Source organism: Strongyloides ratti, scaffold srae_scaffold0000001 (assembly GCF_001040885.1).
Source record: "Strongyloides ratti genome assembly S_ratti_ED321, scaffold srae_scaffold0000001".
In the NCBI taxonomy this organism is placed as follows: Eukaryota; Metazoa; Nematoda; class Chromadorea; order Rhabditida; family Strongyloididae; genus Strongyloides; species Strongyloides ratti.
The window spans coordinates 134,381-148,013 of NW_020171519.1; the positions used below are offsets into that span (position 1 = coordinate 134,381).

At 20.0% G+C, this 13,633-nt stretch overlaps 5 protein-coding genes across 5 annotated transcripts; 1 reads left to right on the forward strand and 4 right to left on the reverse strand.

Moving 5' to 3' along the window:
* Positions 1–1,366: 1,366 nt before the first annotated feature.
* Positions 1,367–2,337, forward strand: SRAE_0000005100 (Mitochondrial substrate/solute carrier repeat and Mitochondrial carrier domain-containing protein; the record flags this gene model as incomplete). The annotated part of the gene is made up of 2 exons (XM_024645890.1): positions 1,367–1,400; positions 1,502–2,337. The coding sequence occupies 2 exons, from the start codon at positions 1,367–1,369 to the stop codon at positions 2,335–2,337; spliced, it is 870 nt and encodes a 289-aa protein (XP_024500128.1).
* A 95-nt stretch (positions 2,338–2,432) lies between these two features.
* Positions 2,433–4,447, reverse strand: SRAE_0000005200 (Major facilitator superfamily and Major facilitator superfamily domain, general substrate transporter-containing protein; the record flags this gene model as incomplete). The annotated part of the gene is made up of 3 exons (XM_024645891.1): positions 2,433–2,967; positions 3,362–4,146; positions 4,229–4,447. 3 exons carry the CDS (start codon positions 4,445–4,447, stop codon positions 2,433–2,435), a joined length of 1,539 nt encoding a protein of 512 aa, XP_024500129.1.
* Positions 4,448–5,081: 634 nt separating this feature from the next.
* SRAE_0000005300 (Solute carrier family 22 member 13) lies at positions 5,082–6,724 on the reverse strand (the record flags this gene model as incomplete). The annotated part of the gene is made up of 2 exons (XM_024645892.1): positions 5,082–6,531; positions 6,579–6,724. 2 exons carry the CDS (start codon positions 6,722–6,724, stop codon positions 5,082–5,084), a joined length of 1,596 nt encoding a protein of 531 aa, XP_024500130.1.
* Positions 6,725–10,353: 3,629 nt separating this feature from the next.
* SRAE_0000005400 (DNA replication complex GINS protein PSF1) lies at positions 10,354–11,080 on the reverse strand (the record flags this gene model as incomplete). The annotated part of the gene is made up of 2 exons (XM_024645893.1): positions 10,354–10,875; positions 10,919–11,080. The coding sequence occupies 2 exons, from the start codon at positions 11,078–11,080 to the stop codon at positions 10,354–10,356; spliced, it is 684 nt and encodes a 227-aa protein (XP_024500131.1).
* A 453-nt stretch (positions 11,081–11,533) lies between these two features.
* SRAE_0000005500 (Intraflagellar transport protein 52 homolog) lies at positions 11,534–13,540 on the reverse strand (the record flags this gene model as incomplete). Its single annotated transcript, XM_024645894.1, has 4 exons — positions 11,534–11,897; positions 11,951–11,956; positions 12,110–13,357; positions 13,404–13,540. The coding sequence occupies 4 exons, from the start codon at positions 13,538–13,540 to the stop codon at positions 11,534–11,536; spliced, it is 1,755 nt and encodes a 584-aa protein (XP_024500132.1).
* Positions 13,541–13,633: the final 93 nt, after the last annotated feature.

The following is a 13,633-nucleotide window of genomic DNA, read 5'->3' on the forward strand; positions in this document are numbered from 1 at the left end:
TTAAACATTTAATTTTTTTTTCTTTTTTTTTTTTTTTGAATACATTTTTATATATATTGGATGTATTATAGGCAAAGGTTAAATACATAAAAGTTTTTTTTTTTTTCTATAAATTAATGAAATTTTTCATGTAAGTAATAATAATATAAAAGTAAGATGTTATAAAATATACATTATAATAATATATGTCTATTTAAAGGAAAATATTTAAATGTAAATAATTACACTTTATATTATCAACTAAATCATTATATATAAAAAAATTTTTTTTTAAAATTATAAGAGTAATAGTCTAAAAAAAGTTTAGTAAAGGTATGATATTGTATATATTTTATTTGTAAAAGATATATAAATATGAAAGCTGTAGTATAAAGTTAAATACACCAGAACAAATGATGAGTTAAATTTCTAAAAATGAAATATTTGTTGGTATTAAAATATACGAAACTTAGTTTGATTTATAAGAGAAATTTTTTTTTTATATATTATTTACTTTCTTATATTAACAAAATTATGTGAAAAATTATTAAGTAAAACTATTATGCCATTTCTTGTCTTGTAAAATGATAGTATATTTATTAAAAATATTTAAAATTTTAAAATGGTTTCTATATTTTATAATACTTGGTAAATAATTGCAACTTACTTAAACAAATATTTTTATATTTCTAAATATAAGTAAAGTGGTAAGAGATGATTTCTTTTACATTTAAAGAAACTACAGTAATAATAAGCATAATCTTTAAATAAAATATTCAATATTTCTAATTTTTTAAACTTAAAGTTTACATTTTTTCTTTAATTATAGAATATTTATTTAAGTTTATATATTCTAATAAATATTATATTAATTCAATAAAATTAAACATTTTAAAAAAAAAGTGTTATAAGAGAACAAATTTTAAAAAAGAATAAGAATAGTCATTTATATATATATATAAAATTATTCATGATTAATCAACTTTTATTATATCAGGTTATTTAAAAGTAAAGTTTATAAAATAAATTTATTTGCTAAAGACATTATACATCAATCACAATTTATTTTTAATTAAATGTATTAATTTTTTAAACCTGCTAAAAAAAATTTTTTTTAACATTTTTATTATGATTTATTATTAAAAATATATGTATATATATTATTTATCTTTGATAATTGTATATTCACTTTTAAAGGTTATCATAAAAATGCTTGAAAAACTTTTTAAGTACTTTTCTTATCAAAAAAAAAAAAAGTAGTATATTATAATAATTTAATAATGACATACAATTATATTGATATTCATACAAGTCATAATCTTTTTTTTTTTGGAATAAAAAGAAAAGTATATTTTTAAGTAAGTAAGTTATAAAAAGAAAAAAAAAAATGTTAGATGATTTTATAGCTGGATGGATATCAGGTAAATTATTATTTATTAAACATATTTATTCTTTAGAAAGAAAATTATATATATATATATACATATATAAAATTTAACATCTTAAAATTTATTCTTTTTAGGAGGTATAGGCCTTGTTGTTGGTCATCCTTTTGATACTATTAAAACACGTGTACAAACGATAAAACAATTTAATGGTCCATATCATTGTTTATTGATAACTGTTAAAAATGAATCATTAAAAGGTTTATATAAGGGAATGCTTGGACCAAGTGTAACTATTGGATTTCAAAATTCATTACTTTTTTCAGGATATGGGTGGACATTAAAAATAATTAATAATGATTATGATAAAAATAATCTTCCAATGAGTAATATTATTTTTGCATCAATTATTGGTACATGGTTACAATTAATTCCAGCAATTCCTATAGATAATCTTAAAACAAAACTTCAAATACAAAGAAATTTAAATAATAATAAAGAATATTACAAAGGTCCTATTGATGGTTTTATTAAAATTTTTAAAAAAAAAGGATTATTTGGTTTATATGAGGGTGGTTGTGCAATGTTCTGGAGAGATAATATAGGATATTTATTTTATATACCTGTATATGAAAAATTAAAACGTTATTTAATTGATAAGAAATATAATGAAAATTTATCTCAATTAATTGGTGGTGGTTTAGCTGGAAGTATATCATGGTTAAGTATATGTCCTATTGAAGTTGTTAAAAATAAACTTCAAGTTATGGAACAATTAGATAAAAAAAATATTAAAAAAATGAATTATAAATTGATTTATAAAAAAATAATAAATGAAGATGGAATTAAAGGTTTTTACAAAGGTGGATTAATTTTAGTATGCCGTGGCTTTCTTACAAATGCCGTTGTCTTTTTTGTTTATGAAAATATTATGGGTATTTGGGGTGAATTATTCAAGTCAACAAATCATTAAATCATTAGTTACATATGTGCAGTTTATTATCGATTTTAAGAAAAGTTAAAACAAATTTAAAATTACAATCAAAATTAAAATAATAATAATAATATTTACGATTTTTCAATAATATTTTCTTTGTCATTATTTACTTTTAATGGTACCATTCTATGATGAAATATTATCCATAATGTTACAACAATTAATCCTAATATAATTTGATGAATAAAAATTATTTTAGGACCAAATGTTTGATACATAAATGCACTAAAAATTGGTGCTACAAGAACACCAAATCCAGCACATGTTTGTAAACATCCTTGCATTGTTCCTTGTCTTCTATTACCAAGCATTCTTGAAAAAAGTGTATTCATTGCTGCATTTACTACAGGAAAAGCTATTCCAATACATAAAGAATATGATATAAAATAAAGGTAAGGACTAATTATAGGAAGATTTTCACACCAATCAAATTTTGATATATCACATCCAGTTAATTCTGTTGAAGATGATATATTAGTCATTATTTTTGAATTATATTGTGAAACTTTAGGTGAATCATTATAAATAAATGAATACGGGTATACTAATAAATGAAAGGTAATTAGCAATCCAAAACCAATAATGATATTCCTACGAAATTTTCCACTAAAAAAAATAAAAAATAAGAATTTTTGTTTAAAATAAAAATTATTTTATTATGTAATTTTTTGTTAAACTAATAGTAATATTTCATTTTCAAAATTTTTTTAAAATAATTTTTAAAAATAGATATTTTTATACAATTTTATAAAAAAAAATTTCTAATCATAAATTTTAAATAAGTTAATCATAGAATTTGTGTATTAACATTAATAGATTAACTAAATTTAAATAAACATAAACGTTATTTTTTTTTATGCATTAAATTTAAAAAAAAAAAAAAACTATTAGTATAATAAAAAAAATCTGTTTAGTTAACATAAGATTAACTTTTTTACATAAAGTTGATATTAAAATAAAATAATTTCTATTTTTACTTATTAACTTATTATAAACTTACTATTTTCCTATATCAATAAAGATAAATAAAAAGTAGACAACAAAAGCTGAAAAACCTAAGAAACCTTGAGCATAAGAAATAACTGTAACTGTTTGTTTTTTGGTAAAATTAAACATCATCATTGAAATAATGGGACTGAGAGTTGATATACTTGATACAATAAACATTTGAACAAATCTTGATATGAATGCAATTCCAACAGCAAATTTATCATATTTTGGTAATGTTAAACTTGAATCTTTTTTTTTACCAGCTTCATATTTATGAATACCAACATATTTTTCTACAAAAAAAAATTTAACTGCTAATAAACTACATCCATTTGCTATTATAGCTAAAAATGATGGCATATTATAAATATGAAAATAAATATTAAATAAAATATGAACACCAGGATATCCAAGACCAATAAATAAAAGATTTAATGCTGGACCAATTGTAACACCAAAAGCTAAACCTCCACTAATGACACTAACAGCTCTACTTCTATCCTTATTTGTAGAAGCAGTTGCTGCATAAGAACGTAATAATGAAACACAAGACCATCCTACACCTGTTATTACTCTTGCAAAAAACATAAATTCTTTTTGATAATATGGAAGTTTATCTAATATAAAATATAATGTATTTCCTGTTAATTGACAAGTTATACCAATATATAAAGGAATTTTAATACATTTTATTTTATTTGACCACCATCCAAATAAAGGTGAAAATATAATATTTGAAATTGAATAAGAACCAAGAACAAATCCAAAAAATTCTTCAGTTACATGTGGATCAAGCTAAAAAAAAAATATATATATATATATATATATATATATAAATATATCTTAATTATAAAATAATAAATATAAAGTAACATACAGTTTGTAGATATGGCCAAATAGTGGCAATATAAATAGAAAATTGAACATTTGAACTAAAAGCTAAAAGACCACCAATATATATACTTTTCCATTGTGTTTCTTCTTCATCATCATCTTTAATTTCTTTAATTTCATTGTCAATTGAAAGTCTTTCTTTATGTATTTTATTATGAATATTTTTAGGGCTATCTGTCATAGAAGTCGTATTTGGAGGCATATTATATTGATGATTGTTTTATCAATAATATATTTAATCGAAATAATGAAAAAGAATATGGAAATTATTAAAAGATTATAGAAGGCTAATAATTTCCAGAAATGTTTTGAAATAATAATGTATGATAAACATTAATTTTTATATATAATAGAAATATTTAATGTTATCCAATATATTTATTATACAAATTGTACGCTAATTCTTTTAAGTATAGATAGGAGAGAAAAAGCGTCTAATATTTATATTAGTGTCTGATTAAATTTATTTTTATAAGCTTTAAAAGTTTAATAAAAAAAAAAGAATGAAATATTCAAGAGGTAATAGTATATGATGATCAAGTATATTAAAATAATCTTTTTTTTTTTTAATAAAATTAACATTATTATAAATTTATAACAATTTATTGTCTTTTAATATGTACTATATTTAATATTTTGTGTAGATTAATTTTTTAAAATTTTGTGTTTTAGTCAAAAAATACTATATTAGATATTTTATCAAATTTTATTCTAAATTATAATATTAATTTTAAGTTATTAAATTTTAATTTATTACATAACATTATACTATTATCAAAATAAAAAGAATAAATATACAATACAAAAAAAAAAAGATTAAAATTATTTTTTTAAATTTATTCATCAGTTGTAAGTAGATCTTTTTTATTTTCACCATTCTCAAGTTCTTCAATTGTTTCTAATAATGGTATACCAACAGTTTCAGGAAGACATAATAATACTAAAATTCCAGCAATACTAGATAATATTGCAAATGGTATAACCATAAAAACATTACCATATTCTGTTACTAACCAAAAAGATACATATGATGCAAGTATGGCTCCTAGTCTTGAAAAAGTAGAACACAATCCCATGGCACTATTTCTGATAACTGTTGGGAATAATTCAGGAGTAAATGTATAAATTGTTGTATATACACATGTTATAGCTGCTTTAACTGTTGCATAAAGAATCAAATTAACTATCCAATGAGTTTGATAGTGTGATAAAATTTGTGAAATAACCATACATCCAGCTGATACTAAATATCCACCAGCTAAAAGTGGTTTTCTACCTATTTTATTAACAGTAAAAAACATTAATAATAATGCAGGAATTTCCATAAAACCACCAATTATAAATGTCATGTATGGATCACCACCTAAAAAATCTGGCTTCATTGATACACCATAAAATATCATTGAAACAACAGGCCAACAATAAAATGATATTAAAGAACGTTTACAAAGTTTAGGTGTTCTAAATAAATCTAAATAACCATAATTTTTTGTTTTATTATTAACAGTAATTGTATCTTCATCTGTATCAAGTGTATCCCACCATTCATTTGGAATTTGTGATCCATTTATTTTTCCACCTTTTTTTAATAATTTATCAGCTTCATTGTAACGTTTTTTAGTAACTAACCATCTTATACTTTCACCAACAAGCCAATAATATGATAAAAATATTATTGATGGTAAACCAATAATTAATTGTAAATGTCTATAATCTCTAAAAAAATAAGCAAATATTCCTAGTAATATTTCACCAAAAGAAAATGACATTCCACCAATAGTTGCAGGAAGTTTTCGTTTAGAAGGCCCAATTAATTCCATCATTATTATAATTGAAATCATAAATAATCCTGGATGAGAAATTCCAAGTAAAAATCTTAATAAACCAAAAACAATTAAATTATTAGCAAAAGCTGAATATGATCCGGCAAAAATTTGTAAACATAATGCTATAAAATACATTCTTTTTCTTCCATATTTATCTCCATATTTACCAAAACCTATTGAACCAATCATTTGCCCAATATAATAAGCTGATTGAATAAAAGCTCTCCAAATTGTTTTATCACATACAATATCCCATCTATGAGTTGCTGAATAAGTTACGTGTGATTTATCATAAATATATCCATTTGTACATGAATCAGAAAGACCATAATGGCAAGTTTCATAAGAACAATCAGTTAAATTAACAAAATTTTTACATTCTTCTTTTAATGGAATTTCTTTTGAAATTATTGGATTCATCCAATAAGATGAATTAGCTTCCTCATTTGGTAAACGACATCTAAATTTTTTTTTTAAATAAATAAAAAAAAACATTAGATAAAATACCTATGTTTTATATTTGGAGCAGTAAATGTCCAAGATAATGAATGCATAGCTGTAAATATTGTTGGTATACATAATAAAAAAAATTGTATACTTTGATATTTACCAAATTCTCCCAGATGAGTAAAAAGAATCTCATCAAATTTCATTTTTTATTATAAATAATATTGCTTTTAATATAGTTTTCTATAAAAAAAATACATGTATTATATATCATTCATAATATATTTTAATTATATAATAAATAATATAATTTATATACTTTATTTCTTTGTAGTATAGAAAAAAAAAATTTTAAGGATTAGAAAAAATGCTGAAGATATAAGTGTTAAATAAGGAAATATATTTTCTTATTTTTTACTTCTTTATTTATTAAATTTATTGATATGTTTTTCTAAATTTTATATCATATTGATATAACTCATATTCTTAAATATAAAAAAAATTATATTTTGTTTATATCTTAAAATCAATTTCTAAATAGAATAAAAAAGTTTGTCTTAAGTTTACATTAACAATAAGTATATTAACAAAAAAAACTATGTTTAAAAAAAAAGACTAGTACTTTGATTAATAAAAAGTACTTAGGCATATGATAATAAAAATTTTCTTCTATTTTTAATTTTTTGTTTTAAAATATATAAGTTCATAATTATAATAATATTGATAAAAATAACTATCAATATATAAATTATATTCTTAGCTTATTTAATATTAGTAAAAATATAAAACATTACCAAAACAAATGGTCTTCCGTTGAAAATAAAATAATATTAAATATTTATTGTTTAGAAACAAATGATTATCTTTTAAATTTCAGTTAAATATAATAGAACAAAGATAATTTATATAAATAATAGGTATTCCTGATTGATGATGTTTAGATATAAATATTAAACTGATAAAGGATGAATTATTTTTATTGTAAAAGTTTTAATTATAATGTATACATAAATTTTGTATTAATAAATAAAATATTGCTAGTTTTGCCACATGATTTAAAATATATTTTTTCTATACAAAACAATATAATAAGTTGTTATTAAATTTATGATAGAAAATTTATATGTTATAGGCTTAATACTTAAATAATAGTATAATTTATAAAATAAAAAAAAATTTTTTTTTTAAAAAAACAAGATTAACATTATTTTAAAAATCTAATAATATTAACAAAACATTAAATATAACTACTTCTGTGATTATACATATTAATTTTTATTATATATATAATAAAAAAAATTAAAATAATTGGTACTAGTAGAAATCATTTTTTGAGTATAAAATATGATCAAGATATTTAACTATTATTTAAAGTTATCTATCAATTTTTGTAATATTTTTAATTAATTAATATAGACAATATATTAAAATTAAATTAACAACCTACATTTTCGACACGTATATTAAGTAATTTAATAGTTTATATACTTTAAAATTTTTAATAAATGTAATTTTTTATTAATTAATGTGTAATATTAATATTGTAAAACAAAAATTACAGTAAAACATTTTTGATACAATTTAAAATTATTTATTGGTATAAATTAATTTTATAATAATGAATTTAAAAAAAATATATCCTAAAAATATTTTTTATTTAAAAGTAAATAAAACTTTTTAGTTTTATTAATTTAACAATAAATTAATGATTGCATAAATTCGTAAGGCTTTGTTCCAATTTCCAATATAATCTTTGTATTTTTACTTAATGTCAAGCAAGTTATGATAATAGTATACTAATAAATCTTATGGCCAATAAATTCAAACACCATTAAAATATATACTTTGTATTTTTACAGTGTCAATTTATATAAACAACTTTGATTAAATGACAAACGTTATATCTTTTAATTTTTATAATATTTAAATTTATTTTGAAAGTAATTAACAGGATAACTTTTTAATTTTAAGGCATATAATTTTATTATTAAATTTTAAAATAATTGTTATATATAATAAAATAAAAAAAAACATTTTATATTTTTCTTAGTATGATACATCTAGAAATTTCAAAAAACTTGTTGTTGCTTCTGAAAAATCATTTCTTTCAAAGTTTTTGTAACAAATGTAAATTTCATAATGCAATATTTATAATTTGTTTATTATTATCTTTTTTATAAATATATTTTTGTTTATTGACATCTAAAATAAAACAAATCTTTATATACATTTTGTTAAAATAAAATTTATCAATACAAGTAGGAATATAATAACAATTTTTATTTTATTTTCCCAAAAACTTTAATATATGACAAAAATTTTTATAATTTTTACAAATAATAAAATTTAGATTTTTAAATAAACTTAACAACTTAATTTTTTGTAAAAATATTTGTTTGTTGATACATTTATAACTTTATTGAGTTTAATTCTTATCATTTTTAAATATTTAGTAAGAATAATTTAAATAATTTTTAACAAAATATTTTTTTTGATTTTTTAGTATGAGATGTTCAGGAATTTCTTTTATAGTCTGTTAAAAACAATTTGTTAGTATTTTTATTATGAAAAATGTATCAATTTGTTTCTAAAAAATGCTACATTCTTGAAACTTTTTAAAAATTTTAAAAAATAAGTTTTTTTTTAATCACTTTTTTCTACTTAGTAAATTAATTATATATATATTTTAATTAAACAAACATACACTTTGCATGAATTTGCTAGCAGAGTATGATGGGTTAACTATTTTATATTTAATTAATCACAATTATCTATAAAATTACACAAAATTCAATATGAAAAATATTTGTATTTATTACTTTATATAAAATTTGATGTACTTTATTTAAAATTTTTTTTAAATTTATAAAAAAACTTAGTTTTATTTTATTAGTTGGTTGCTTTATTTTTACAAATACTTTATAAAACTTTATTTAATAGAATAGAAAAAAAAACAAAATAGACTTTAAATAATCTATATACTTTTTTTTATAATTATGATTACAGTTACTATTACGACTATCACTGATTAATATCTATAGATATATTTTAAAAAAATTTTATTTTATTTTTAGTTTTTGTTATCTGCCATCATATAATAACATGTGAAATGCTTGATATGATTTAAAAAAAGAATTAATTTCAAAACATTAATATCCAATAATTCTATAAATTGAAATCGGTATTATCTTTAATATGCATAAAAAAATCAATTATATTTTGTCTGATTTAAAATAATCACTATTAATCACTATTTTTATAATTGTAAAATATTAAATTCATACAATAAAAGCGGAATGTCTATTACTATTTATTTTGTTGAATTTTTGGAAATAAAAATTGGACAAGAGAAAATTGATATCAGTGTAAATATGATAGATTATTTATTAATATTAAATTTTTTGTATAAGGCATTTTCATCGGTTTATGATGTAAAATTGAATAAATAATAATGACTTCTTTATTTCGTTGATAAGTCTTTTTTTAAAAAAAATTTTGGCTTTTTAAAAATTTAAAGTCAAACTATAAAAAATTTATGTCTCGGTAATAAATTATTATTTACAATACTTTAACATTAAAAATGACTTTTTCAAACTTCTTTTATCCTTTGAACTAAATTTTATTTCAAATTCATTCGAAACTATTATTTTGTAGCAGATGCTAATCTTGCCTCTTTTTGTAATTTATAATGCAATATATGTATGAAAAATGATTACACTTATTTTTATTAGTAGATTTTTTTTTATGTTAGAAAAGTTTATCAAATATTAAAATATCAAAAATAATTTTTCACAACTTATTTTTACTCTATATATACAAAAGATGGGACTTATAATTACATATGAACTTGTTCTATAATTCCACTTCTTAATAAAGTTTCAGCATTTTCTTTTGGCATATGATGTATTAAACCTCTTTTTATTATTATAATATTACCATCTGCTAACTCATATTCTCCATAATCTTCATTACATCTATAATAATAATATTCTAGTTTAGGTGGAGAATTATTTGTCAATAATTTCAAACCATTTTCACTAATTCCATTTTCAAATTCAATATATAATTTGTAGTATTTTTCAGCAAATTCCTGTTCATTTTTTGACATATTTGATTTTAATGATTGTCCTAGTATACCACAAGTATTTCGAGTTATCTTTCTTATTCTATTTAATCGTTCATGATGGTACACAATAAGATATCTTTTTAATGTTTGACCAGCATCTTTAAGTAGCAAAATTTTTGTTCTTGAATGTTCATCTGTTTTGATTATACCAGCACGACGTGCTTGAATCAAATTGAATGTTGTTTTAAAAATTTTATTAATACTTTCCTTACATTTGTCAACATTTGTTCTCTAAAAATATATAAATAATGATAACTTTAAAAATATTTTTTACCATATATGGTGGTAGTCCTGTCGGTTCACGTTCTAATGATCTCAATAATTCTATTCCTTCTTTTAAAGCTGCTGCCTCAACTTCTAAATTTTGGGTAGAATTTGTAGAAGATGTTGTAGGTTCTTGGGTTTCTTCTGTTTGTACTTGTGATAATTCTGGCATCATTAGTATAAATAAATCTTAAACTACTAGAAAATATAAGATAACTAAATTAATGAAATTAATAACTTATTATAATAATATATTATACACAAATCCATTTGTAGAAAACACAAAGCTTTGTTTGGCAGTTTTTATTTTCTTTTTAAGATTAATAATGGTGAAATATATTACTGTCTGTTTGATTCACCAAGTATTTGTTTCAAATTGAATACTAATTGTTTCTAATGTTTGTTTTATGTTTTTAATTATATAATTGTTAGTTTTTTAATAAATAAATATTTTTTAATATATTTTATATACATAAAAAAAAAAAATTTTTTTATATAATAATATTGTTTTTATTTTAAATTATTATATATAAAAAATAACAGTATAAATAAAAAGGATATCAGTTTAATGATTAATGGAGATAAATAAAAACATAAAAAATATTAATTTTTTCACAGTATCATTTTATTTTCCATTAGGATTAGGTGTTTGACAACAATCCAAACCACAACAATATTGAGCATATCTCATACATTGAAAAACAATTTCATCAATATTACCTCCATCTTCATATTCCAATCTTAATGTATCTGTAATATTTAATTTAAAAGCACATGTATCTCTACTTTCAAAATAATTAGTATGATCTAAATAATAATATTTAGTTCCTAACCAATAACTTCTGCGATATCTTGATAAATATACTCTATCATTAAACATTTTTACTTTTCTTATGGCAAAACCATCTAGTAATCCCATTGTTACTAATTGAACAACATTAGCATTTGTTATATTATTTCCATCAGTTACATATTTCCCATTAAATGATCTTATTAATTATACATATATATACAATTATTTTTAAATAATATTATTACTTACCTTGTTCTTAATGAATAAAAATTGTATGGAAAAAGAAATACAACAAAAAAAATAAAAAATATATTCATAATTAAAAATATTGATTTTTATAAGAATAAGATTTGTGTTTATTAAAATAAATATAAGATATACTTCAATTAATCATCCAACTCATCATACTCTTGTAAATCATCAATTGAATAGTCAATTCCATCATCATCATCTTCATATATATTAGCTGTATTGAAGTCATGATCATCATGTTGATCAGCTTTTTTAAATTCACAAATATGATGAAGTATTATTTCAAGTATTCTTTTTGAACTTCTATCTGAAGATGGAAGATTTTTATTTATACCTAAAATAGCTCCAACTTCTTGTATATAATTATCTAAATCTAAATCAGTTGTCATTGACATATTTAAGTATCTATTTGTAGTTTGAGCTAATCTGACATCAGTTGATGAGAAAGCCTCATCTAAATCAAATAATTCTAAATTTGGTGGAGATAATTCTTTAAAATTTGGACTAAAAACTGCCGGTTGAAGTGGTGGTAAAGGTATTTCAAATTTTGGTATAATAACTGTTAATGGTTCATGCTTTAAATTTAATTTTTCATATGCATTTATTGCTATAGGCCACAAATCTAATGATATATTTTTAATTGATTGATTAAATAATGTATTTATATCAGTAGGTGTTGTATTATCAATGTCACCTTCTTGCAAACAAAATTTTAAACTTCCAGACAAATTAACATGATCTGGTAACTGAATCATTTCATTAATATCTGGATTTTTAGAATCTAATTGATTTAATTCAAAACCATTTAATAAGTATTTTATTACTACATCAAATAATTTCATATTATCTTCTTTATCAATATAATTATCATGAAATATGTATGTTGAACCAATAACAACAATTCTACCATCATTTATATTTTTAGAATGATTTGTAAATGCACATATAGGTCTATTGATAGGGAAACATACATTTCCAGTTGAAAGAATGGCTGAACTATTCGAACCAATAGTTAATGTACAACCATATGGATAGACAAAAGTTAATGCTTGTGACATATTTGAATCATTAATTGCTTTCGTTGATTTTTCACATATTTCACCAATAGCTCTATTTAAAACACCATCTTGTATTAATGCTTCTTTAGGATCAAAATATTTAAAAAATACAGTTCTAATAACAGAATCTGGATTACATCCAATATCAAATTCTTCTAATAAAAAATTTATATTTGTATCATTTTTTGATTCACCACCTTCACCTAATAAAACTAATAAATTACCTCCATTTTTTATATAATCACGTAATGCTCCAAATTCAGCCTCTGTAAATTTTTCATTTGGTAATGATATTACAAATAATTTACAATCTTGAAATGTATTTTCTGTTAATTGATCTGTATTACTACATAACATAAATTATATATTTTATATAAATATAATTAACTTACTTGATTACATTATAGTCTCTTTTTAATCTTTTAACTATACTTCTAAACCCGGTATGAATATTAAATATTTGAGCTTTTGATGTGTCAAAAATAATAGTATTAGTAGATGAATGTAAATTTTCTTTTTCCAAAAACATTATTTATTTACATTTGATTACTTTTTAATTTTTAAAAATATAATTTTTATTTCTTTGTTTCCATGGTAACTTCTATTTATATCATTTAATTTT